The sequence below is a fragment of the Cyprinus carpio genome, chromosome B1 (genome assembly GCF_018340385.1).
Source record: "Cyprinus carpio isolate SPL01 chromosome B1, ASM1834038v1, whole genome shotgun sequence".
Classification (NCBI taxonomy): Eukaryota; Metazoa; Chordata; class Actinopteri; order Cypriniformes; family Cyprinidae; genus Cyprinus; species Cyprinus carpio.
In genome coordinates this window covers 9,255,409-9,280,803 of record NC_056597.1, presented here as the reverse complement: position 1 = coordinate 9,280,803, position 25,395 = coordinate 9,255,409, and the positions used below count along the sequence as shown (strand labels likewise).

The window sequence follows — 25,395 nt, the reverse complement described above, 5'->3', positions numbered from 1 at the left end:
TCGCTCATGTCCCCCACTGAGGCATTGTGGGAAGGTGCCATTTTTCCCTGCAGTCCCCAGGCTCTGTGTCACACCAGAGCTGTCAGCACCACATCACGCCGCACTGCCGCTTGGTGGGACGTGAGTCAGACGCACAGGTTTATATGAGCGCTGTGACTCAGTGGAACCGTGGGCCCCGGGCTGACGAGGCTGATTCAGGGCCCTGTGTCTGATTGTGTGTTGCCTTTTCTAAACTCGCTCATAGATTGAAGCAGAGGGCAAAACACCCACTGTAGTTTTAATTAAAGCTCTTATGCAGGCAGGTCAGCGCGGGGGACGGCTGGGAGACGGCACACACATGGCACCCTTGTTTAATTATGCAGTTTAGCAATGCTAATCCATGCTGGTAGTGTGGCACTACTAATCAAGTTGAGTCTTTAAGATTTGAAATATGGTCAAAACATCATCCAATAATAATAAGTTTGATATCAACAGGTGCTTAAAGGTGTCAGTGGTATAAGGAGATCTTGCTTGGGGATAAAGCAATAGTTTATGCAAAAATTTAAATTCTGGTGTAATACTCACCCTCATGTTATTCGTGGAACACACACACACACAAAAAAAGGAAAATATCTGTGACCACTGCTGATTGGACGCTGAAGTCTTTCAAAATTTGGAACAACTTGAAGGGTGAGTTAATGATGGCAGTTTTTTTTTATTTTTTTAATTTATTTATTTGTTTGTTTGTTTAAGGTGAACTGTCCCTTTAAGTCAAATGAGGGCAGGGTTCTCTGTTGCCACTGTAGAAATGGGCTATGAAAATATCAGATTTTCACTACATATTTATCATGGTTAAAAGACAATATTATTGTGATATCTTTAGAAACTAAATAAAGTTATCAGTCAAATTCATCTTTAACGTTTTCTAATTTTTGGCAAATGAATCGCAGACAACAGTGTAGGTTGGCAGAGAGAACTTCGAATCATAAATGTACAAAAAATACTTTTTTCTAATTTTAAAAGAGAGAAAAAGTTGTTACTTATTTAAAACATAACTGAGAACTCCATTGATCTATAAAAGAGAAGGGTCTGAGCAATAAAAGTTTCTTCTGGGTCATAATTTCCCTACTTTTTCCCCCATTGGCTTAAAACCCAAGGAATGTGCCTCGTTTTTCTGAAGCAAGTAATACATCAGCAGTAAAATCGAGCAGGCAAGCAAGACATCACTTATCCTTACATCTTTTACAATAATGATGGATTTCAGAACTTACCACAGGATAGATGGCTTACATTAGTTTTAATGGGTGCTTTAGGACCAATAAAAAACCTTGGCATTTCTGTGCATGATAACAATGAAATTGACACCCTGACATTAGATTGCCCAGTAGACTTATATATTTAACTTAGAAGTGTCTTTCAGCCAAGATCATTGTGAGGAGTAAAGAAGCACTCTTTAGCATCATTCCCTGTGACTTCTTGAGGGAGCGTGCTGACAAGTCAGACTACCCTTCCCGTTGGGCCACTTTGAGACACTATTCCCATTAGGACTTTTGGGTTTGGTCTCTAGCAGAAGATACGAGCAGCCCCATGAAAATGTCCTTCAGGTCTTGCGTCCAAGGCCAGTGCATCTGCTCTTTAATTGCCACCATTAAATCCTCTCTGATATGCCAAAAAAATACTGTTTCTCTCTAACCACATGCCCCCCTTTTCCTTGCCATGCCCCCATCAATCCAGAGGCTGCATTGCTTATGACAGCATTTGTTAAAAAATAAAATAAAATGTGCTTATTTATGAGCAAACCACAAGTCCAAAGGGACAGGCACACACCCACTGCATATCCAAAATGCCCCTTGAATGTTTATTGAACAGATCAGAATGCTGCGGTACATGCATAAAAAAAATCTCAAGTCATTGATATGACCTACAAAACCAAAACATGCATGTCTGAATGCCTTGACATGATTAAAGACCCTTTACATTGTAAACTGGAGGCTTTTTTATTTATTTTTTTAATAAGAATACATATTTTGGCTCGTAAAGAAAAATTGCTTAACATTTGGCAACCTCTCTGCCTCTTGTTTTGTAAAGAATTACGGCCAGGCGTTCATATTGCACCAGACATCTATTTGAAGGGGCTGTGTTGCATGATGACGGAATTTCTCTTCGGTTTATATATTTATTTATCTATTCATTTATTTATCTCTCTCTGCCTCCTTCCGGAGAGAGAAAAGGCGTGGCGCTGCATTTTAATTTGACGCTGAGCCAACCACCTTCATCAGAAGGTTAATTCAGACGCTCTCCTCCACTTGTGTGGCATGCTGTCTCTCTCTCTTACTCTCTTTCCCCTCCTCTCTCGCTCTTCTAATGAAAGGTGAAAAAGAAGCACACAGTCCAATGTCAAGATAAAAAACACCTTGTTGGCTCCCTGATCTGGATGTATAGACTCCAGCACATTGACAGAACACACTCTGACCTCTTGCCAACCTCCGTGTCTCTTGGTTTCCCGGTTGTACCTGCAATTAGTAGTCCTCTGGTCTCACAAGAGTATGATATGTCAAGAATTCAGACGAATTCATCTAAGGAAGTAAATGTTCTTGTATAGCATGTGTATTGTGATCTCAAGGATGTCTAGAGCAATCACAAAAATAATTTTTAGCTATTATATCCCAAGATTTCAGACAGGAATGTGAATCACTTAAGAAGTATCACAAGAGGTCAAAGGCTACGTCCACATGAAGCCAGTGCTTTTCCTATCCATCTTTTTTTTCCCCTTGTCTCAAAAAATATCTGCGTCCACACGAAACCACAAAACGATTTAGTATAAATACCAGACAAGCATGTGGCACTGTAATTTTGCCACAGAGATACACTAAAAACAGTGAAGAAGACTTGGACTATGCGCATAATCCTTGCGCGCGATATACAAACAAGCATGGAGCAATACATTTATTAATCTGTGTTAATGTTAGTTAATAAAAAGACAATCGTTCAGTGACGTCATAGTTTCAGAAAATATACGTATTTGCTGTCCACACGAAAACACAAAGGTGCCGTTTTCAAACTTATCCACTCTGGGACCCGGTTTCAAAAATTATCGGTTTCACTCTCCCAAAACAACAGATCCATGTGGACGAAACGCCTATCCGATACAAAATGTATGCGTATACAGCAAAACGCATCTCCGTGTGGACAGGGCGTAAAACAGACAAGCAGAATGATACAAAGAATGAAACATTCTAGTGCTGTTGGACTAGTTTAGACAACCAGAACTAACTGTCGTATAATATCTGATTATTATTATTTTTGTATGTATCCAGACCCAGAGAAGGTGAGTAGTGAGCCAGGAAATGGACTCACCCAGTGGAGACTCAACGAACAGCTCTTTCCCTGTCCTGTTTGTGGCAAAGTGTTTGGTCGCCAACAGACTCTCTCCAGGCATCTCTCTCTACACACAGGTGAGAATAAATGCTCTCAAACAACATTCAACCAGATTGGCTTGGCCGGTTAACCAACTATACCTGCTAAATTTTTCTGATCCACCTTCTATGTTTCTATGTTGGTGTTAGCTGGTGTTTTCATCAACTGACCATTGTAGTATCACATTTAAGTCCGGGACACACCAAGCCGACTTTTAAGAACTAGTAGCGACGAAAGCCAATGGTGTTGTCACTTGGCGTCGGTGGCATCTGGACCAAAAAGCTGTGCTTGAACATGCCACTCAGATTACAACTGACTGCAAACTAACACGTGGGTTCTGCATCAGAGGAACTGTCTAAAGCCTTTTACATACTACACAATTTTCAGCTGTCTCAGAAGAAAGATTGGCATTGTGAAACAACTTTGGCGATTTCTGTGATCGTGGCTTCTAAAAGGTGGTCCTATGTAAGAGAGGTTCAAAGACTGCCATTGTCACGGTCTTGTGACCAAAGATAGCCTGTGATCATTTTCTGACAGTGCTACGACCTACGTTTACTGACCAGCCGATAAAAATGCATGTTTCATATCTATCCTTGTATCATTAACTTGTTGAGGTTGATATAGGATTTAGAAAGTAATTAGTAATAAGTAATTAAATACTTTTTGGCGAAAGTAATTTGTACAGTATTCTAATTACACTGTTGAAGATGTAATTAGTAACTAGTAATTAATAATTTTTTTAGAGTAACTTACACAACACTGATTAGAACAACCTTCTGTCTGTGCTGCCTTCACATGTTTTAATCACTTTCACTTTAATTCTCGTGCACTTGTTCGCTAAACTGAGCATCCAAACAGAGTTCTCACTTGTGCTCACGGTTCTGATGCTGATTCAAATAGTCAACATGACGAGAGCCAACGTGTGGAACACACCAAAAACACTAGCCAGACAGACTCTCACCGATGGCTGACCATCAGCTTGGTGTGTCCTGACCTTTAAACATGCATCCATAATCATAACAATGTTAAATTACCTGGCTTACAGCTTTGACTTGTTGACCAGGTTAAGGACATCTGCTGGTTCACAACAACAGTTAGAAAAACAAGCTTTGTTTCATGTTATATTTTTATGTCCAGCAACATTGTATGTTGTCATTACGACAAGTAATTCTCTAAGTAAGTAAATAAGGTTCACTGGACTAGATTACCCTTCATTTAAAGAGATTAGGCTACTGATTAGTCCTGGTGTGAAAAGTACCTAAGTAATTACTAGGCTTTAAAGAAGCCTCCCCAAGCACTAAGCTCCCCTGGAGCACAGCACAACCATGACCAGCCTCGCCTGATCCTGATCGCCTGAAACAAATATATGAATAAAAATAAGGTCCTGTGGGAATAATGGACCTCAAAAGAAGAGACAGGACACCTTATAAAGAATGTATGCTGTTTGTTTGCTTTCTAAATGCTCTTTTGTTTGTCTCTGCAGAAGAAAGGAAGTATAAGTGTCATTTATGTCCATATGCGGCTAAGTGCCGAGCCAACCTCAACCAGCACCTCACCATCCACTCGGTCAAACTGGTGAACACAGACGCCGAGCAGATTGTTACTGCTGTTACCAACGAAGGCCCAGAGCTCAAAAACTGCCCCTACTACTACAGCTGCCACGTCTGCGGCTTTCAGACAGAATTGAACGCTCAGTTTGTCAGTCATATGTCTCTTCATGTAGACAAAGAGCAGTGGATGTTCTCGCTCTGCTGTAGCACCTGTGAGTATGTGGGTGTGGACGAGGCCGAGATGAAAGCTCACATCAGTGCAGGGCACGCAGGTAAGATCTCACCATTCTTACATTTTACACATTACCTGTTGAAACCTTGAGTTTTGGATGCTGGTGTGTGAAATTACTAGTTAATCTAGCATGACTGTCTTGGTCAACCAGCTTCTCCAGAAAGACCATGCTGGTTAAGTTTTACATCATGGCAGTGCTGGTTCTCCAGCTAGACTAGCATCTAACCAGTACAAACCAGTCTGGTCTTTTTTAGCAGGGTGCCAAACATACCTTCTGATCTTGTTTTAAACACTTGGTCAACATTGGCGCAAGTCCATCATAATATTTGCATTTTTCTTTTGAAACTCAAAGTGCTTCTGCTGAAGTTGTAATTAAGTAAGTTCAGAGTGCAGGACTCCATACTAAAGACAGTCATGATTTCCTAAAATGAAAGGTTTTGAAACTAAAAAGCTTTCAGACTGTTTTGTGAACCTTAATGACTGACTTATTAAAAAGAACTGGTTTATTCATTTGTTTATTCGTTGTGTAAAGATTAATGTAATTATATTAGACAAAATTAGAAAGACGTAATTAAAGGATTCTTCACCCAAAACTGAAAATTCTGTCATTAATTACTCAACATCATGTCCTTCCAAACCCATAAGACCTTTGTTCATCTTCTTAACACAAATTAAGATATTTTTGATGAAATCCCAGAGCTTTCTGTCCCTGCATAGACAGCAACGCAACTACCACATTTAAAGCCCAGAAAGGTAGTAAGAATATTGTTAAAATAGTCCATGTGACATTAGTGGTTCAACTGCAAAGAAATCAAAAATAATGACTTGATTCAATGAGTTCTTCTCTTTCGTGTTAGTCTCCACTGCCATTCATGCCAGTACCACATGGGACTCTCGTGAACGTGCATCGAAGACTGACATGGAAGAGAAGAAATTGTTGAATAAAAGTTTTTTTTTTTTTTTTTTTTTTTGCGCACAAATGTATTCTCGTAGCTTTATGAAATTACGGTTGAACCACTGATGTCACACGGACTATTTTAATGATGCCCTGACTACCTTGACCTTGAACGTGGTAGTTGCGTTGCAGTCTATGCAGTGTCAGAAAGCTCTCGGATTTCATCAAAAATATCTCAATTTGTGTTCTGAAGATGAATGAAGATCTTACGGGTTTCGAAGGATCATGTCATGATCATGGAAGGGTGATTAATTAATGACACAATTTAAATTTTTTGATGAACTATTTCTGGTGGATTTCTTGTTGCACAACTAGATTGTAGTCTTTAGACCTGAAGTGTCAGGACCATTTTATATTGCATTATATATCACGTTTTTATTGTAATTATATTTACTCTGTTTTACAAGAATATGAATAAATAATCTCAAAATCTGTTTGTCAGCTTGCAAGAAGTTGAGGCAGGACTACCTGTTTGACTGAACACTAAACATGGTGCAAAGTAAATGAGTGGTAGGAGTGTTTGGAAAACCTGTTTTACTGCCAACTACATTCAGTGGAAAGTGGCTAAACCCGGCTTGCTACATGTTGCTAAATACCATTGAGTCTTGGAAACTAGGTAAGGTTTAATTCAGGTCAGATTTAGATTCAGATCTGCTAGATTTGTCACTAGGCAATTTTGGCCAATTGCTAAAGGGGTCTGAAAAGTTGCTTAATCTAATGACAATGTCGACTTGTTTGAAAACCTTAGATGTTTTTTTAAGTTCCATTTGGTGGTGCTAGTGGTGCAGAAATTACACCGCTAAGGTCTGAATCACTGGGTGGATGTTGTTGACACAGAAACTCACCAGGGTTATTATAGACAATCACCTCAATCTTCAGGTTGTGCGTGGGGTTCATTTTTAGTCGGTCATGGAACTGACTGAGGGTTCACATTTGAGTGGGTGTGTGTGTTTATATTTAACTGCGAGGCCTGATGTTATTAGACCCAAGAAGGCTGAAAAATCGATAACCCTAGTCGCTCACAACTAACCATCCAAGTAGCCCAACACCGCCATGTCTCCCACACTCACCCTCACACCACGGAGCTCGAGTCCACTTTCAGCAACACAGTGAGCTCAGAGAGTGACAGCAAAAGAACAAGTTGGTTTGTCAACTGCGATCTAGCGCCCTTCCAGAGACACCCCTTGCTACAGATTGGCTGACCTTGGGTCAACGCCTACCAGCCCGCACTTCTTTGTCTCTTGCTTAGGAAGGTGGCTGAGAGTTCTCTCCATCACACATGCTTTGCTTTACACTACAGGTGTTCGGCTAAACCTGGATGTTAATTTATCCTGATATTTCGTCTACCAAGTACAGTAGCCTTATTGAGACCATCAAGTTCACGCACGGAGATGAAGTCCTGCTCTTCCTAACACATTCGAGTCACACAGTGCATCTGTATTCAAAGATGTCATTGCAGCTGACAAAAGATTAAACATGACCACCTACTCTGTATTCCGCATGTGTTCATTCAAAGGAACGGCGGCCTTAACATGTGAGTGAAGCGTGTGTGTGAGCTGGTATCGGCCATTTCGTGAGCTCTGAGAGCCCTAGGGGAGAGCCATGGCCTGAGATGCTCCCGCCATCTTAGCTGTGGCGGCCCTGACCTAGGCAGCCCCCCTCCCCTGCCGCTCTCAGGCACAGCGTAGATCAATAAGAGCGCAGGCTTGAGTGTTCTGGCTGCTTGGATACAGAAGTCAGGCTAAACCCGCAAGAGTGCCTCTTAGGGAAGAGAGCCCGCCTCTCGACTTTTAAGGCTTAATGCCGCACTGCTGTAGGCAAACATATTCCAGCCCGGCTCACTGGGTGGATTCCGATCAATTGGGAGGATTTTTCTGCCTTTTGCTTTACTCATTACAGAATTCATTATCAAACCTCGAGCTCTGAAAGATGCTCCCGCCTAATTCTCTGATGGCTTAAGCTAAGCCGAGTCTATGATACCATCATGTCATTCAAATACGGAGTTTGTCTTATATTCAGGAATTGACCCATAATATCTCTTTCTTTCTTTTTTTTCATCCCACATAGGTCTCAATTCCAGAAGCCCTCTCAGTGAGACCAAGAGCACTTCCTCCTCTCTCTCAGCCCTCAGTGACTCCCTCAACAGCTCTGAAGGTGGAGATGTTGCCCAAGGTAACGAAGAACTAAAAATCCTTTTGGCCCCGCCTTCTTCTGCAGGCAGTCAATCAAGCTCAGGCCCAGGAACTGAGGAAAAAGCAGAGAAAGGTGAGGCTTTTATATACTACTTTGCATTCAATAAGAATTTTTTAAATAATAAATGTATACTTTTATTCAGCAAGGATGTATTAAATCGATTAAAGGTGACAATAAAGAGATCTGCATTACAAAAAAAAAATTCAAATAAATTCTGTTCTTTTTAACTTTCTATTTATCAAAGAATCCCAGGGAGAAAAATATCACGGTTTACAAAAAAATATTAAGCAGCACATATTTTTTCAAAATTGTTAATAATAAGAAATGTTTCTTGAGCAGCAAATTAGCATATTAGAATGATTTCTGAAGGATCATGTGACATTATAATTACATTTTAAAGTATAGTCCAATAAAAAAAGTTATTTTTTAAATTTTAATATTTCTTAATATTACTGTATTTATGATCAAGTAAATGCAGCCTTGGTGAGCACAAGATATATTTTAAGATTTAAGTGATCCCAAACTTTAAAAGGTTGTCTAGATAAAAAATACTGAATTTTAAAAACTAAACATTAACATTCTCTCAACCATTATATAATGTAATAATGGTAGTTCAAGAAAGTTAATAGAAGTTATTATACAGTGTTACCATGAAAAAAAAAAATGATGGCGAGGGTCCCTGAGTTGGGGGTCCCTTGGTCTATAGAGATTTAAAACAAGTGGTTCTAAAGAGAATCACTGACCTATAAAATTGATTAAATGTCTAATTATTGATGATCAAGTTCCTTATAACCAATTCATGGTGACACAACATAATATATAGAGATGATAATGACATTTATCTCTCTTCCTGACCCAATCCTTAGGCTTTGAATGCGTCTTCTGCAACTTTGTGTGTAAAACTCGACCTATGTACGAGCGGCACCTACAGATCCACTTGATCACACGCATGTTCGAGTGCAACATCTGCCACAAGTTCATGAAGACACCCGAGCAGCTCTTGGAGCACAAGAAGTGCCACACCGTCCCAGCTGGAGGGCTCAAGTAAGGAAAGCAAGTACAGCACGTGCCTCCCCACAACCTCACAAAATCCGCCCCAACCTACCTCAGCCCCTACCCCCTCAGACAGGACACAGGCCAGATTTTAGGGACTGTTTACACGACAACGTTTTCAGCCAAAAACGAGAAACTTTTTATGTGTTTTGCCTGTTCGTTTACATGACAACGGCATTTTGGGGACTGAAAACGAATGATTTTGAAAACGCCACTGTTATCGCTTCCGTGTAAACACCCAATACGGGAATCTTTGAAAACGGTGATGTCATGCGCGTGCGTAGTATCGATTTTAAAGCCAAAGTTACTTGTAGTAACAATCCAACCTCATCGTCCGTCCAGACAAAATTACTCGCTGCTTTCGCCATATTGCTTGTTTGTTTACATCTGTGCGCAAGCTGCTTTCACTATGAATGAGGAGTATAGCAAGAGTCGGTGTGGTGATTTTAGTGACAGAACTCCTGCCCATAGATATATATACATATCTGTGCTTCCGCTCACAAAGAGCTAATCGTCACTTCCCTACAGGTGCTGTTTACTAATAAGGTGACAGCGCCAACTACTGGGCTGGCATACGTAATACAGCGTTTTTGGCAGTTTTCACGGATATGTGTAAATGCGAATCGTTTTGAAAACGTTGTCATGTATACGTGAAACTTTTTTAACTATTTCAAGGTTTGACTACATCGTTGTCGTGTAAACGTAGCCTTAAACAGAGTCTATCCAGGAGCACTGGTCGATGTTTCAGAAGTGAGCTAAGTACATTGAGCAGTGCTTCAGGATAACCTCTTTGTGGAGCTGCATACAGTAGAAGCATGTTATAGACAGAGAGTTCCTGAATTTGCCTGAAACACATATGAGCACACAACTCTACTGAGTCAGAGATTTGAATTGACTACTTATAACCTCACTTTACAGCTAATATGTTTTTAAAGAACAAGTTCACCAATTAAAGAGATAGTTCACCCGAAAATGAAAATTTTGCCATCATTCACTCACACTCAAGTTGTTCCAAACCTGTATAAGTGCTGAGCACAAAAGAACATATTTTAAAGAATAGGGGTGGGTATGGTTAAAAAAAATTCAATATCGATACCAATACCAATGCGGACTTCAATACCAGTACCGCTTGAACAATAATTTTTTTCTATAGCAATTTTATAAAATCAGTTATCACTTAGTTACATCAGTTACATCACACATTACCTCAAAAAAAACTTTTTTCAGCTTGTTGAGGTTTATACAGACTCAAAGTCTCATCTCCTGAGCCACTTCACAAAGGAATAAAAAGTATCAAACTCAATACCAAGCCCAACTGAACAATGTTGGTAATCAAACAGTTTATGGAGGCCATTGACTTCCATAGCATTTTTTCCATACTATGGAAGTCAATGGCTGCTGTCAATTGTAGGGATGTGCCTGAATCCGAATACGGTTTTCGGAAAGGTAATGACGTGTACTACGGCACCCCTAAAGGGAATAAATATGATATATACAAGAAAAATATATTTCAATGCTTTCTCTCACAATTATATCATTGGGTAATTATCCTGTATATAAATTGCAGGCATCAGTGAGCCGTTATTAATATGCAGGACATTGAGATCACTTATGAATGTGCGTTTGCGTTTTTGCGTTCACACGTAGCCTACTCTACTATGGAGTGGCACTACTTACCACACATTATTCGGGCACATCCCTACTTTCAAGCTTCAAAAAAAATGCAAAAACTGCATTGAAAGTAGTCCATGCAACATATATTCCTAGTCTTTTGAAGACATATGTTATTTTTTGTGAGGAACAAACCATTATGTTAGTGATTATTCTTTGGCAATCATAATACATGCCCTAGCTTTTGAAAGTTTAAATATTGTCAAGGAATCAGTTCATATGCTTCACAAAACTGATCAGAATGATTCATGATTTGGTTGTAACAGTTGTAAAAGTTAACAGCTTTTTGAAGGAAAAGATTTTCTGTAAATAAGAAATTTGGTCTGTTCTTTACTTAGCTTTAGAAGACTATAAGAATATAGCACGAGTCATAAGGACCATTTTTATAGTTAGTTTTCATACTTTTTGAAGCTTATTAAGAATTTACAGTTCTATTCATTGTAATTGCAAAGATAAGAAATATATTTTTACAAAGATATTTTTACGTTCCATGGAAGGTAATGTTATACAAGTTTAGAACAACTTGGTAAGTACATTGCTAAAAACTTCTTCAAAGCTTCAATTTATTGAATCACATTTTGATTTACAAAAGAAATAATAAAAACCTTTTCCTTCTTTCTTCATCAGTGTTTAGGGAAGTAGGTCTCCCCATAAGTCCATTTTAGCAAGTATTATTGACAGTCAGGGACACTAATTCTGCAGGTGAACACAAATCACAGGCACTTTCAGGAACGAGACCCTTCCTTTGGAAAGCCTGTGGTAGACATTACTGCAAAAGGTCTGGGCCTGCATATGAAAATATATCTGAAGAAATCACAACAAGCCAGTCAGCACTTGTCCATCTGTTGAGCAGCTCCACTGCCAAGACCAATAGGCTACAGTTCACACTGTTCTTTCTCAGCCTGTCATAACCGCCACCACAGTTACAGCAACACATTTAAACACAATGAATACTCATCTAAAGGCAAATACACACTCGATTTCCAAACACTTACAAGACATACTGACCCCCAGGTTGAGATTTTGTTTTGGGGCTTTTTTATATATACAGTATATATATTTAACACAAAGGCCAGTCTTTGATATTTTCTGTTGTATTTGTCTAGTTGTTTGACATACATAATTCATGTCTTAAGGTCATGTATTTCAGATTTCATTGCCTCATCTTGTCATTTATGGCTATGCTTTCCCATGCTAGACACATTTGATAGTTTGTAGTTATCACTCATTAGAGCGCTTAGCCATTACCACAGGTAAAGGAGGAAAATAAACTTAGATCAGCAGCAATATTTAACTAACTTGGAGGGACAGACAGTACTTTACTTGGGGTCTTTTATAGTATTTATGATAAAAAGCAGAACAAGAAGTGTCATTTGAGAATTTAATTTTCTATTCCAAATTTTCCATTAAAAGTTTAAAAGGATGATACGCCTTTAAATATTCTGATTTTAAGATGACTGTGAATAAAGGCAGGCCTTCTATTTTCTGCCTTTTATTTAAAAATGTATCAGATGGGAACTTATTTGAAAGGGACTCAGTATGTAATCTATGGTTTATTATTCCCTTTTTATTTGTTAGCTGTTATAAAAAAGACAATGAAATAAAAAATCCTCCATTGATTATTTTGTATTCATAGTATTTGAGCAAATAGAGTGTTTGTTGGTCAGCGTCTTAAACAACTGCTGTTCTGACTGTGTGTTCTTATATTTTGAATCTGTAATGGGTCAGTGACTCTGAGGTTTAAGTGTGTGTGGTCAGCATTAATGTTACAGTATATGTATAGCAGCTGACTGCTTACAAATCACTGCATGTATTTTTTTATTTTTTTTTCACGGGCTCTTCCTCCCACAGCAGGGTTCCAGTTGACTGGATTCATGTCTGCTTATGAATATTCCATACAAGGTGTCATAGTTTGGAACTGGACTGTATATTTTCATTTATAAATACCTGTACTTAAGTGTCCTTATTTTAGACATATAGTCTCTGGGGATTCTCTGCTAATTCTATACTATTTACATAATCCCGTATAAGATGTAACCAAGAAAAGCAGCCGTAAATATACCCCTTAGGATAATGTTACTCCTCAGAGGTTACTTTTTCATAACTTGATGGAATATTCATTTGCGGTTTGTTGAAGCAACTGTAGCAACCTTGTATCAACCTTGTCTCAAACGGTTCTGAAACAAACCAAAAGATTACAGAGTTATGATATTAAAGAGATTTTTTTCTCTAAGACAGTCTTCAGCATGACTTTCATGTTTCTCAGATGAAATGGTTTGCTTTTGATCACAAGCAACAAACACTTATGCTTAAACTTCCATTTTCTCTGTATTCACCTGATGGTAAAGCCTTCGTAATGTTTTAATAATGTTTTAATATTTTTTATTACCAGGCTGGTCTGTAATTGAGGTGTACCAGTGGAATATATTGTATGATGTTATACTTTCTGCAGGCACACATTTGGTCAGTGTTAATTAAAAAAAAAAAAAAAAAAAAAAAAAAAAAAAAAAATATATATATATATATATATATATATATAAGTTGTTAATGGAGAATTATTTATAAAAAAAAATTCTTAACCTGGTACCTACTAGTTACATTCAGAAACTTTATAGAAAAGTGTTTTCACTTTATGCTTAAAACAAGAAAGAAAGAAAAATACCAGTGGAATGCCAGAAATAAACTTTTAAATTTGAAATACATTTTCTTAGAATTTAGTGCTATGTTGCTTCTCAAGTAAACATATTTTGCTTAAGGTTTGTTTAGATATTTTTACTTGAAAAAAGACTGGGTGCACTGTCTGCTACAGGTTTTTACAAAATGTTTCCAAATTATGAACTGATTTTTGGTCTTCAGAGTCTTTGCACAATACAGATTCAGAACACAAGAGCACAAAACTCAAAATTACCAAATTCATTTAGAGCTTACTGTCAGCTGATGGGACTCTTGCTGTAATACAGCTGCCCAGCTGTTTTTTTTTTAGTCAGGGTGAGAGAGAGAGAGTTTCACAGCGCTCTAGTTCAGTGTTGAGGTAGAGAGGCGCCCTTCACAGTGTGCTTTCTGAGGTCATTCTGTTCTGCAGGGTTTGTGAAGCGCTTTGGGGCCCTGAGCAGATGAAAGGTGCTATTTAAATGTAAGTGCCACTCATTTATTCATTTACCTTCATCTGATTCCCGTTCCAACCTGTCCGCAACCACACAGCCATATGCACACACACCCTCTCTCACATGTAGCAGTGTATACCTACACACAGACTCTAGCTTATAAACACGACAGAGGGTAAGACACACTAAACGCCTCCTTCATTCCTTCCCTTTGTCCATTCTTTGTGTGTTCTTCATTCCATTTAAGAGAACAGAGTGTGTTTTCTCATTGGCGAGGTGCATTATTAAATGTCTTCCACCTCTGTGCCCTACACCCTACTCCTCCTGTCTCTCTGACCAGGTGCCCTCTCTGCATCTACTCCACCAACAGGCCAGCCGCCATGGAAGGCCACCTGAAGACGCACTACAAGATGGAGTATCGCTGCCGCATCTGCCAAGCCGTGTGGGCCAATCAGGCAGAGCTGGAAAGGCACACACGTGCTCACCGCCTGGGCAACCACTACAAGTGCGAGCAATGCGGCTACCTCTCCAAAACAGCCAACAAGCTCATCGAGCATGTGCGTGTGCACACCGGCGAGCGGCCTTTCCACTGCGACCGCTGCAGCTACAGCTGCAAACGCAAGGACAATCTCAACCTCCACAAGCGGCTCAAGCACGCGCCGAGACAGACCTTCGGTTGCGCCCAGTGCCCGTTCACCACCACTCACCCGTTCGTCTACAGCCGCCACGTTAAAAAGCACCAAGGCGGGGAGGGGAGCGCCGAGGAAGGTGAGGCTCGGCCAGGTACGCCACACCCGGGCCTTTTGGAGCGAGGTGGGAGCAGCAGTGGGAGCGGGGACAGCGGGAGCACCAGTCCGCTCATGAACCTGTCCGCCTCTCAAGCCTTGCAGTCCGTCGCCCTGTCAATCACCAGCAAGTGGCAAGACGGCACCCCAAACACGCGCTACCTCTCGGCCAATGGCACGTTCTCCACACTGGCGGCTCGCTACTTGGAACAGTACAGGAACTGTGACCTGGCTCACCTCATCCCCCTCACCACGCTCTTTACGGCCCGCCGCTTCACATTCCACAGCCCCTCACCCTCAAACTCCTCGCCGCCCTTCTCGGCATTCTGGTTCAACTCATCCTCTCAGTCGCCGCCCCCTCCCACGTCACTCAAACACTCCTTCCTGGCATACCTGGGATTAACAGAGAGAGCTAAGACCATTTGACCATCCTCATCCCTTCTTCTTCTTGTCCACCCATCATCTCCCTGTATCATCGAAGCCACTTACTGTTCCACAGGCAGGCTAAAATGCTGCCCTAAAAAGTAGTAATGATAGTAAAACTTCCATTTATCAGAGGAAAAACTATTCACGCTCAAGGCATTTCGATTTCTGTTCTACCGCAATCCAATCGTTGCTCTTTTTTAAGAGGTCTTACAACAGTTGTTTTCTTCTACCAATTGTGAATGACCTGGAATCCAATAACAGTGATTTCTCTATTAAGAGTTTTATATTCGTTTTGATGGGCGAAGGGAAACAAAGAATATATTAGCTTGCAAGCGCTAAGCTTTTTTTGTGCATTTTGTCAGGAATCCGAAAGCATGTTCGCTATGTGTTGCAATTGTTTTTTGAAGTCATTTAGGGGCTCAGTATCTTGGGGTATACAGTATATGGCATGACAAAAACCAATGAAACGGATTGCTATCTTTTGAGTCTTGTTTCCAAAGCAAAGCCTCAGACCACGCACTTATTAATTTATGAAGCTGTACATAGTTTTGTAGTCTTTCTTTTCTCCCCCCCCCACGCCAATGGCAAGACCATCTGCAAATTTTAATCTTGCCTCAGCAACAAGCATGAGGCCCTTTACGACACCTGCGTGGCGCAGCTGATGGCGTTTCTTAATACAAGCCATTCAGGGCACGCTAATGGCAAAAGCAATCATTACCACTACCGCAGTGGTCGTTAACCCATGATGCAGCCCTTCGATATCTTCACCATACTTTTGGTCGCTACAGATTGTGCCATAGCTGACCAAGGTGGGCTGGCCATATCCGTTAGGCATGAGATATAAGTGACCAGTAAAGCGCCCTGTGCATAGCTAACATATATAATGCTCACCTGTACGTTTAACAAGATGTATGATGTGACAGGTTTTTGGGAAAAGACCCAATTATTCTGTCACAAAGGCCGATTCAATGGTGCTTTTTGGAGCTTTTTTGTAATTTTGTGTGTAAAAAAAAAAACAAAACGGAAAAAAAAACCTGTTCCAAAATGACTTGAATGAATGTACTTTCCGTTGGTTAATGTTAAAGTGATACAGAGGTAGCTGGACTGTGGTAAGTGAGATCATGGAAAAATAATGGTATCTCGGTGGCCTTCTGTGTCTTAAATTTTTGTTCTTCTAGTTGTTTTATTATTATTATAATTATTATTACTTTTAATTTGAAAGAGCCTTTGAAATGTAAAATACAAATATATATATATAAATATATATCCTGTACTAACAAGCTATTATGAGAACCCCATTGGAAAATGGCTCTCAAGTGCAATGTGGAGGCAGCCATTAATTTGAGATGGATCTTTGGAAGCATGGCTTTCCATATGTGGGCAAACATGGTACCATAATTCTATGTTGCCCTTTTGATTTTTTTGTTTTAATTGCACTTAAAATTTTGAAATGTTTCAAACAAAAGCACTTACACCCAATAGAAAACGTTCTTGATGCCAATTATTTGACTGCCTCATCAAACAGCCTCAATGCTACTTACATCATTTTTTTCTTTATCGTTGTTTTGTTTTTTGTTTTTGTCTGCTACATTGGTTGAAAACACAAATTCGAAGTCTTTTTCCTGTAGGTATTTGCCAGACAGCAGACTGCTCTGTTTTGATGGATCGTATGGCATTGTAATGCGGACAGCTGAGTTCAAAATCCATCCTGGACACCAAAGGGCCAGGCTAAATTTTTAACAGCGGTTTTGCACAGTGCTGTAAAAATTGCACTTTTCTAAACAAGAACGCAATTCTATCCAGTGCTCTAAAATGGGAAACATTTACTTCCCATGATGTTGCCGAGCTTTGAATAAATCATTTTTAATCCAAATACAGTTTAATTCATGTTCAAAACAGATAAACTGTAACATCGGCGGTAACGGATTGATCTTTTGATGAGCACTTTGCTTAGTTACTGGATAGACGGATTTATTTGAAAAATTTATTATATAGGAAACTTTAATTGGTGCTAAAAGAGTAACTTACAGTAGCATGTGTTTGGTTTAGTAACCAAACACCAATCAGCTGATGCCCTTAAGCTCAACATGGCCAAATATTGGCTGATTAGTAAGCCTAGTCAATATATTGGTCTTAATAAACCAGTTCTGCCTATCATGTCATGAGAAAACACGTGCAAAGCTTGAACTTGAGGACCTAAAATATTTTATCCTTTAACAATAGATGCATTTAGCGAAACTGCAGTCCTCTTTTTCTCCAGCCAGCAGGATCTGATCAATAATTTGAATATTGTCCATCATAGATGTACAATGCTCTCCCTCCTTCATTCATGCAAGAATAGCAGATAAGGGACGAGGATAAAAGCGTGGTCTGTTAAGATCAATCGCGTCAGGTACACAAAAGTTTTCAAATGCAGCTGACCTTAGACATTTTAAAAGGAAAAAAAGTAGCAGCGTTACTTTGATAGGTCAACCTTGAACTGCAAAGAGATCATTCTTCTTAAGTTTGTTCTCCTCTAACTTGCGCATTGAGAGGATTCGGATGAAAAATTCTGTATTTAAGGCCAGTTTATAAATGAAATGCAGGCTGAAAATAGAGCCATTAAAAATGGTAGACAGTTTCTTGGCCCCGCACAGTATCCTTATTTTATACTTGTATCTTTTGCTCTCATAGTATTATCATTTATTTTGCTTCATGTAGATGCCCAGCATGCAGTCTAGTGGTATGTTGTATTTTAAGTGGAGCTTCTTTGCTTGTTAATAAAGCTCCGGCTCAACCCATTATCTTTTATGCTCTAGTGCCACTTGGTGGCTAGGAGTGACCCGAGAGCCTGAGATGAAGTGAAACTGATCCTCAGGACCCATTTTGATTGAATGAATTCAAACGGAATGTCCATTGGGCAACATCTTTTTGTCCGTCTGCCTTGGAACACCATGTATTCATCGTGTAGAAGAACATGGCCGCTGCTCTTTCATGCTTAGTTGTGTGGGCAAGAGGGGCACAACAGGGATCGCTCTCTGTTCCAATACCAGTATTTATAAATACTTACTACATGGCGTTCTGTTTGCCTAATCGCAAGGAGCAGCATCAAGACTGACTACCTTTTTAGCACTTCAAAAGATGCATGAAATTGCTCTTGATCTCTAGTTTGTAGCACTTACTTTTTATTTTCTTTTTTGGTCCGAAAAAAAGACCAACTCGTTTTGCATTTAGCTTTGCGGGTTACTCTGCGCAATCTGTTTGCTTTATCTCTTGCTGTACTCTACAACTCAATAAGGCTCAAGTATCATTTTGTTTTCTTTCTTATTTGGCACCCAGTAAACTTGTTATGTGCTGTATAAAGCTTTTTTATTACTTCATTCTTAAGGCTGTACAGGGTTGTTTGTGACAATAACTGGTAATTAGATCATTTGTACTTTTTATTTTGTTTTGTATTTTGGTTTTATTGGTTTTGCGTTCTTTATGTTCAAATTGCCAGTTCTAAATGTAACAGGATTTGAAAGTAAAGCTTACATCACATATTACCTTAAAGGTCTTGTTGTCTGTTTTATCAGTGCATGCTTTACTTTGATGTCCGCAGCTTTCATAACCTGCATTTGTTTTATTCAGGTACAAAATAAAAGGGTAAAATGGTACAATATATATGACAACACAGTGACATCAGTGCATGTTGTCTCTACCTGGTAAGCTGAGATTTATATGGAAGCCCATTTCTACCACGTAAGAAAAAAAATCAAGGTTAATCACAATTGTGATGCAAGTCAAAATTATGACAGATCATTTTATCTCAGTATTTCAAAATTTTAACATCTTATCTTAATTTACAAAAACCTTTTGTTTTTCTTATGTGGTGGAGATTAATATTGCTTTAAATATACAAAAATACTTGGTCGTCCACACTACAGCGTCCATTCGGGCTGTGTTAAATTGGTTAAAATAAAAAAAAACTTTGGTGTATAAATATCCCATATATATTGATCAGCCACAACATACCTGCCTAATATCATGTATGTCCCCGTTGTGCTCCCAAAACAGCTCTGATGCGTCTAATATGTTCAGTGATATCTGGCACCAAGACATTAACAGCAGATCCTTTAAGTCCTGCAAGTTGCGAGATGAAGCCTCCATGGATTTTATCTGTTGGTCCAGCACATCCCATAGATGCTCAATCAGATTGGGATCTGAGGAATTTGTAGGCCAAGGTAACACACTGACCTTTTTGTCATGTACTTCAAACAATTTTTGCAGTGTGGCGAGGTGCATTATCCTGCTGAAATCTTTGGGTTTCCAGGACCCATGGTTTCCCAACAGAACATAACACTGCCTCCACTGACCTTCCCAGGTTTTCTGTGGGTAATAAGATCTTAATAAGGTTGTAAATGTCTTAATTCACCCTTACACAAATGAAGGTCACAGCAGAAAGACTTAAATGTTGAATGAACTGCAAAAAAATATCTTCCTCTCTTGTATTCCAATACAAATAATAAAACATCCTTAAATCAAGATACATTTACTTGAGATGCAAAATGATGATATGCAGCCTCATGTAACAAAAATGAGTTTATGATTAACAAAAAGAAATATCTTCCAGTGGAATCTTAAGCTTAATTCAAAAGGAAAACAAGATTATTTTTCTGACCTCACTGGCAGATATTCATTCTTGGTTTAAGCATGTTATATCTTGATTGATTCATGATGATGCTTTCTTAATGAGTTCGTGCAGGATCATGACTCTAGCCTTTGGCATCCAAAAGAGAGGTTGCCTGTGCCTAAAAAAGCGAAGCTCTCTCCACCTAGTTTTGCCTTCAGCAGTCCTGGGAGCGCTAGAGCGCTCCGTCCAAGCCAAAGGTTGGTCCTGCCTAATGAAAACAGATGAAGCAGAGATAAAGTGTTTGCCGACATTAAGGTTTCCATTCATCACTGTTAGCCCCGGAGCTATGGAGCACCTTGGACGGCATCTCTCCCTCTCAGACTTGCTCCGTAATTCTGGTGGAGGCAGGCAATCTGTATGGATTTCCTCCTCTACATCCATGTATACAGCCAGAGGTTTGATTGATTTATTACGAGTCATTCTGTCATGAGGTTTAGTTAGGGTCTAAATTCCATTTGAAAAATGAATATCACAAATGCAAAGAGAAAAAGTCTGCATAATCAACTGTAAAAGGTTGATATAGGGTCTTATAGAGTGCGCCAGTGCAGCCTTGGCTCTTCAAGTATTTTTCCCGTAGGGAGTTATAAGCCATCAACCAAACCAACCAGCTATTAAGTTAAATACAACATTACAAACATTTGAGGCAGAAACTAAAAATATATGAACATTTTACAAAAACACAAATGTACAATGAAAATGAAAAATCACTACAGCTTATACTTTTGGCATGATTTGCTTGTTTCAGATGCACTGATAGGTAATTACACTGAAAGGAATTACTCAAAATGTTAAATGCTGTTATTAAAAAAAAACAGGTTGAAATAATGCAGACAGATGGCTTTAACAAAAGCTTGTACCACTGACTTTCAACCTTGGAGCTCACAGTAGATCTGTCTACAAAGGTTTAGAAATTTTTGCCTATGGAGAACATGAATGGGATTTTTACTTCCAGAACCCAAATGAAGCGCTCAATAAATATATACAGTGTATATATTTATTTATTTTACTGTAATGACCAGCTAACAGTACATTATCGCTTTCTAAGGAGCTAGGGGTCTTGCTATGCTTTCAACACCTGTGCGGGTAACGGCAAATGCCCAATCACGTGTTCAGACACCAATGAACTCTGGGTCACTCTACTGAGAGGAACAAGAATTTGAGGTGTGATGTGCGTCCGAGTATGGAGGATGTCACCTTGGAGGTGGTTTAAGTCCAGCATGTTGGAGCTTTGTGCCACTAGATTGACTCTGGCTTTAATGAATCCTCTCCATGTTCTATCGCATCTTAATTAACATCAAAGCAGGGCTGGAGGCCAGCAAGAGCCTCTGCTTAGCTTGACCTCTGCTGGAAAGGGAAAGTTGATTAAGTGGGTCTCCAGGGTGATGAGGTCACACTGTATCTCCCTGCCAGATACCAGCTAATTTAGTCATACAGACACTTGAATACAGCAGTCATATTTTATATTAAGGCTGTATCTATTTCTGCTGAGAGTGAGCTGAGAGAGTGAAAACAGAATAGCATCTGATCCATATTTTAAGAAGTGAGTAACCGTAATCCTCTTGAATAATTGTATAATAGGGTCAGGGATTAAAATTTTAAAAATGTAGCGTTCAAACCCAAGATGCATCTAGTTTGAAACAGTAAAGGGATTTTTTTTACTCTGCCTTGCTTGGAGCTTGTCTATGCCAAGGCGACCTTTCGACACAGGCGTGTGAAAGTTGGCGGCAGGCAATCGATAGGCTGTTGGCTTTTTTGTTTGTAGGTTCAAGCCAGCCTTGGCTTTATTACAGCCGGGTTCAAGTCATGGGGGAGTTGCAGTCTTTGGCTGCTGCAAAAGCCTGAGTGAGAGGAGCTCCCTCCTGTTTGCCAAAAGTGTAATCCCTCTGTGACCTCATGCAACCCTGCCTCCAGAGGAAAAGCTGCTTAGAGGAGTGCCTGTCTACAGGAAGACCCCCGCTTCCACCTCCCTTCTACTGTTTTCCTCCATTCCATCGTCTCGCTCTCTTCTACCTTCACGTCCTCCACCCAAGTTGTCTCAACATCAATATTTCCCAGGCTCCCTCACTTCACCCCTGTCAGATGGCTGGATCTGAGGGCGTTAGGGAGCCGCAGCAAGCCAAGTGAAGAGAGATCCCTGTTGACATCGGGGATGAGAAAACAAACAGGGCAGGGGCACGAAAAGACACGGAATCATCCCAGGTTAAAAAAGTACACTTCCATAATGTACTTAAAGTGCTCTATTTTCATGCACTAATTTTGAATAAGTACATTATGGAAGTGTACTTTTTTTAATCTGGGATTGTATGGAGACAGGACTGCTGAACTGGTTGATTAACTTACTAGTGGACTTTAATTTTGCTCATCCTAATTTAGATACAGAAAATTATCATCATAATGGCATCGGCTGTCAAAAATCAATACAATTGATTGCAGGTTCCAGTTGAAATGAACACTAGAAACAGCAAAACATCAATGACTTTTTGTTTCTTTTCATGTAAATTATGATTACAAATTATTGATTAGTAAAGATAATTTTAGCACAATTCCTTTTACAATGTTGTTATGACCTCAAAACGTTTTTACCATTGTGCATGATTTGTAGATGAATACATTTTGGCATCTGCATCACATAACCAGATTTTCTAGTAAACTTGCTTGCTAGCTCACCCGGTTCAGCATTGCTCGGGTACGAGTTGAAAGCTGAACACAGTCCCGTCATTATAAAACAGCACAAAGACATCTAGAAGCAAATTTAAATGGCATGGTTTGTATATTTATCTCACATTTGCTTTTGCTAACATCATCGGTTAGGTTAAAGGTGCAGTGTGTAAATTCTAGCGGCATCAGTGGTGAACCAACGGCCCTCCATTTAGAGAAGCTATGGTGGCCGACACAGGTAAAGATGTCGTCGGTAAAGACATCAGAGAGCAATGAAATTTCTTTTCAAAGGTAAATTAAGGAATTATATTTACTTAATTATTCAATAAATCGATGTTATTGCAAATGTTAATGTACTTGTTATTCATTGTGTCAGTGTTTTATTCGCAAGAACAATAACGAAACGCTCTCTGTAGAGCAGTTTGTCCGTTTAGGGCTACTGTAGAAACATGGTGGTGACTTCCATGTTAGGGGCCCGCGGTGTATGAATATAAAAATTGCTCAGTCTAAGGTAATAAAAACATAATGGTTCATTAAGTAAGGTCTTTATACACCTCTGAAAACATAGTAATGTATATTATATTGCATTTCTGTAGATCGTTTTAAATATTACACATTAAGGGAAGTTAGTACATGTTTACATAAGTGTCATAAAACATGCAAGAGCAACATAATATTTTTCGAATGAGTTTGGGTTCCAAAAAAAAAAGCTGTCAGTTCCACAGGTTGGATACATTTGTTGGATTCAGAAATGTTCCATCTATCGATGACCTCACAGGCCACACCCATCCATAGCGTGATCCCACGTGTCAGATAAGACCAGGGGTGTAGCTCAGTGGGAATCCTGACAATCTGGAGGAGCGACAGGGAACACTCACTGGGAAGAAGGATTATACACAAGTCCTTGGCAAGCTGGCCTTTCTAGACAGAGTGGTTTTAAGGAGGGGATTGTTTGTGTAGTCACTGTACTTGAACTATCTGTCTGTATAGAATGTGTTGATTGCAATTTTTTGAATGATGCTGTCATTCAGGGTCTCAGGTTGTCATGGCAACGTATTAGAGTATAAGCAGAGCCCTTCTCCTTAGGGAAGCCTCCAAGGTTAGCCCAAAAAAAACGAGGCAGTACAGTGCACTGGAAAGGAGACAAAAGATTATATAAGAGTTTTTGTTTTTTTTCTTTCTTTTTTCTGGATTGATGTCAGAGACAGAAGATGATTAAGCTTAATGAACTCTCTAATCTTCAAGGTGTTTTCCATTTAATATTAATTTCAGAGTTTATGATGAAAAAAAAATGCTGTTTTATTAGAGAGGTCACAGCCAATAGTAAGTATTCTGTTTATGCTACTGCTCATTCACCTTTTATGATAACTGCAAACACAACTCATACAACTCATTGTGATTCATTGACATCGAGGCTTTAATTTGATTGGTTTATAAGGCATGTGATCTTGTAACCTAGAAATGGAGTTACTAATGAAGTCCTTAATGCTTATTATTAACAAAAACAAAGTGAAACCGACATTTAATGGAGAAATTCATCCCCAAATATAGATCTTGAATTTGCTTTTAGGGGGAAAAAATGAAGATGATTATTTTTTCTTTCTTTCTTAAAATGTTATATTGTAATGTTTTTTTTTCTTGTCTATTATCAACAGTCCATTTCAATTAGATGTCACATAATTGATTTATAAATAAATAATAATCAATAAAATAAAAAAGAAGGAAAGTTCTAAGTAGCACAATCTCAAATACATATATAATTTCAATTAGATGTCACAAAAATACTTGTGTGTGTGTCGGTTGTGTGTGTTTTTGGTGTGGTTGTTTTAATGTAATTTTTTTGAATATGTGTGTAGGTGTAGGCTGAATTGGATTTTTACCACTATCTAATTAACTTTAACATTATAATGTCAGCATTATAATGATATAGCAAAACAACATGTCTTTATTTGAATATGGGGGAAATCTGCATATTTACACTAGTGAGAATCAAAGAAACATTATTATATTACTGTCACAACAACCATGTTGGAATTATGTCCAAAGAGACATCCTTCATAAATGTGCTCATCCAGCTGATAAAGCCAGGCCAACAGTTTTAAGTAATGCAATTAACTTTGTGACACTGGTTTATCTCCTATGCACTCAGCAGGCTGCATGCTAGCAATTGGGTTCAGAGCAAATAAGTAATTTTGAAATTGCTACCAATTTTCTGACGTTTCAGTGTCTGGTTTGGGGCCAGTGGCCTGTAAATTGGAAAGAAATCATTTTGGCTTGATTTTGTTGCTTTGTGCTGAAAGTTAACAGTCAAGGATTTTGCACATATTCGGTTTGAAATGTTCGCTCATACAGAACACTGGATCACATCCTAATTAACCTTTGGTGAGTTTTCAAGAAACACAACACACTTTAGATTGAATGATTTTTCCTACGCCATTCAATTAGCCCAACTAAATTCCTGTCTTCTGTCCATTAGCATAGTACCACATGGTCATTTGTCTTACAATTAAGACAATGGGTAACAAGCCATTCATTCTGTTTCAGTGGAAGACCTGGTCAAACAAATTGAAGGAAAAGATATATATATACAGTCTTAATATCTGCTTTGCCACTGTAAATTGCTCTTCAGCCTGATATAATAGGTAATAGATATTTTCAAATAAATTTAACTTCTCAACATATTTTACATGTCTTTTAAAACCCAAATGTAGTTTTGGTCAG

General features: G+C 39.0%; 1 protein-coding gene across 6 annotated transcripts in view; it reads left to right on the top strand.

The window, feature by feature from the left end:
• znf827 (zinc finger protein 827) overlaps nt 1-18,889 on the top strand; it is a 75,543-nt gene extending 56,654 nt beyond the window's left edge. For 3 of the 6 annotated variants that reach the window (XM_042716509.1, XM_042716508.1, XM_042716506.1), the window contains exons 9-13: nt 3,297-3,434; nt 4,880-5,218; nt 8,201-8,398; nt 9,193-9,370; nt 14,495-18,889. In XM_042716509.1, coding sequence (XP_042572443.1) covers nt 3,297-3,434; nt 4,880-5,218; nt 8,201-8,398; nt 9,193-9,370; nt 14,495-15,365 — 1,724 coding nt within the window. In that variant the 3' untranslated portion in view covers nt 15,366-18,889. Of the gene's footprint in view, nt 1-3,296; nt 3,435-4,879; nt 5,219-8,200; nt 8,399-9,192; nt 9,371-14,132; nt 14,184-14,494 lie in introns of all 6 variants that reach the window. The other 3 variants (XM_042716511.1, XM_042716510.1, XM_042716507.1) reach the window with 3 other exon arrangements.
• The last annotated feature ends 6,506 nt before the right edge of the window (nt 18,890-25,395 follow it).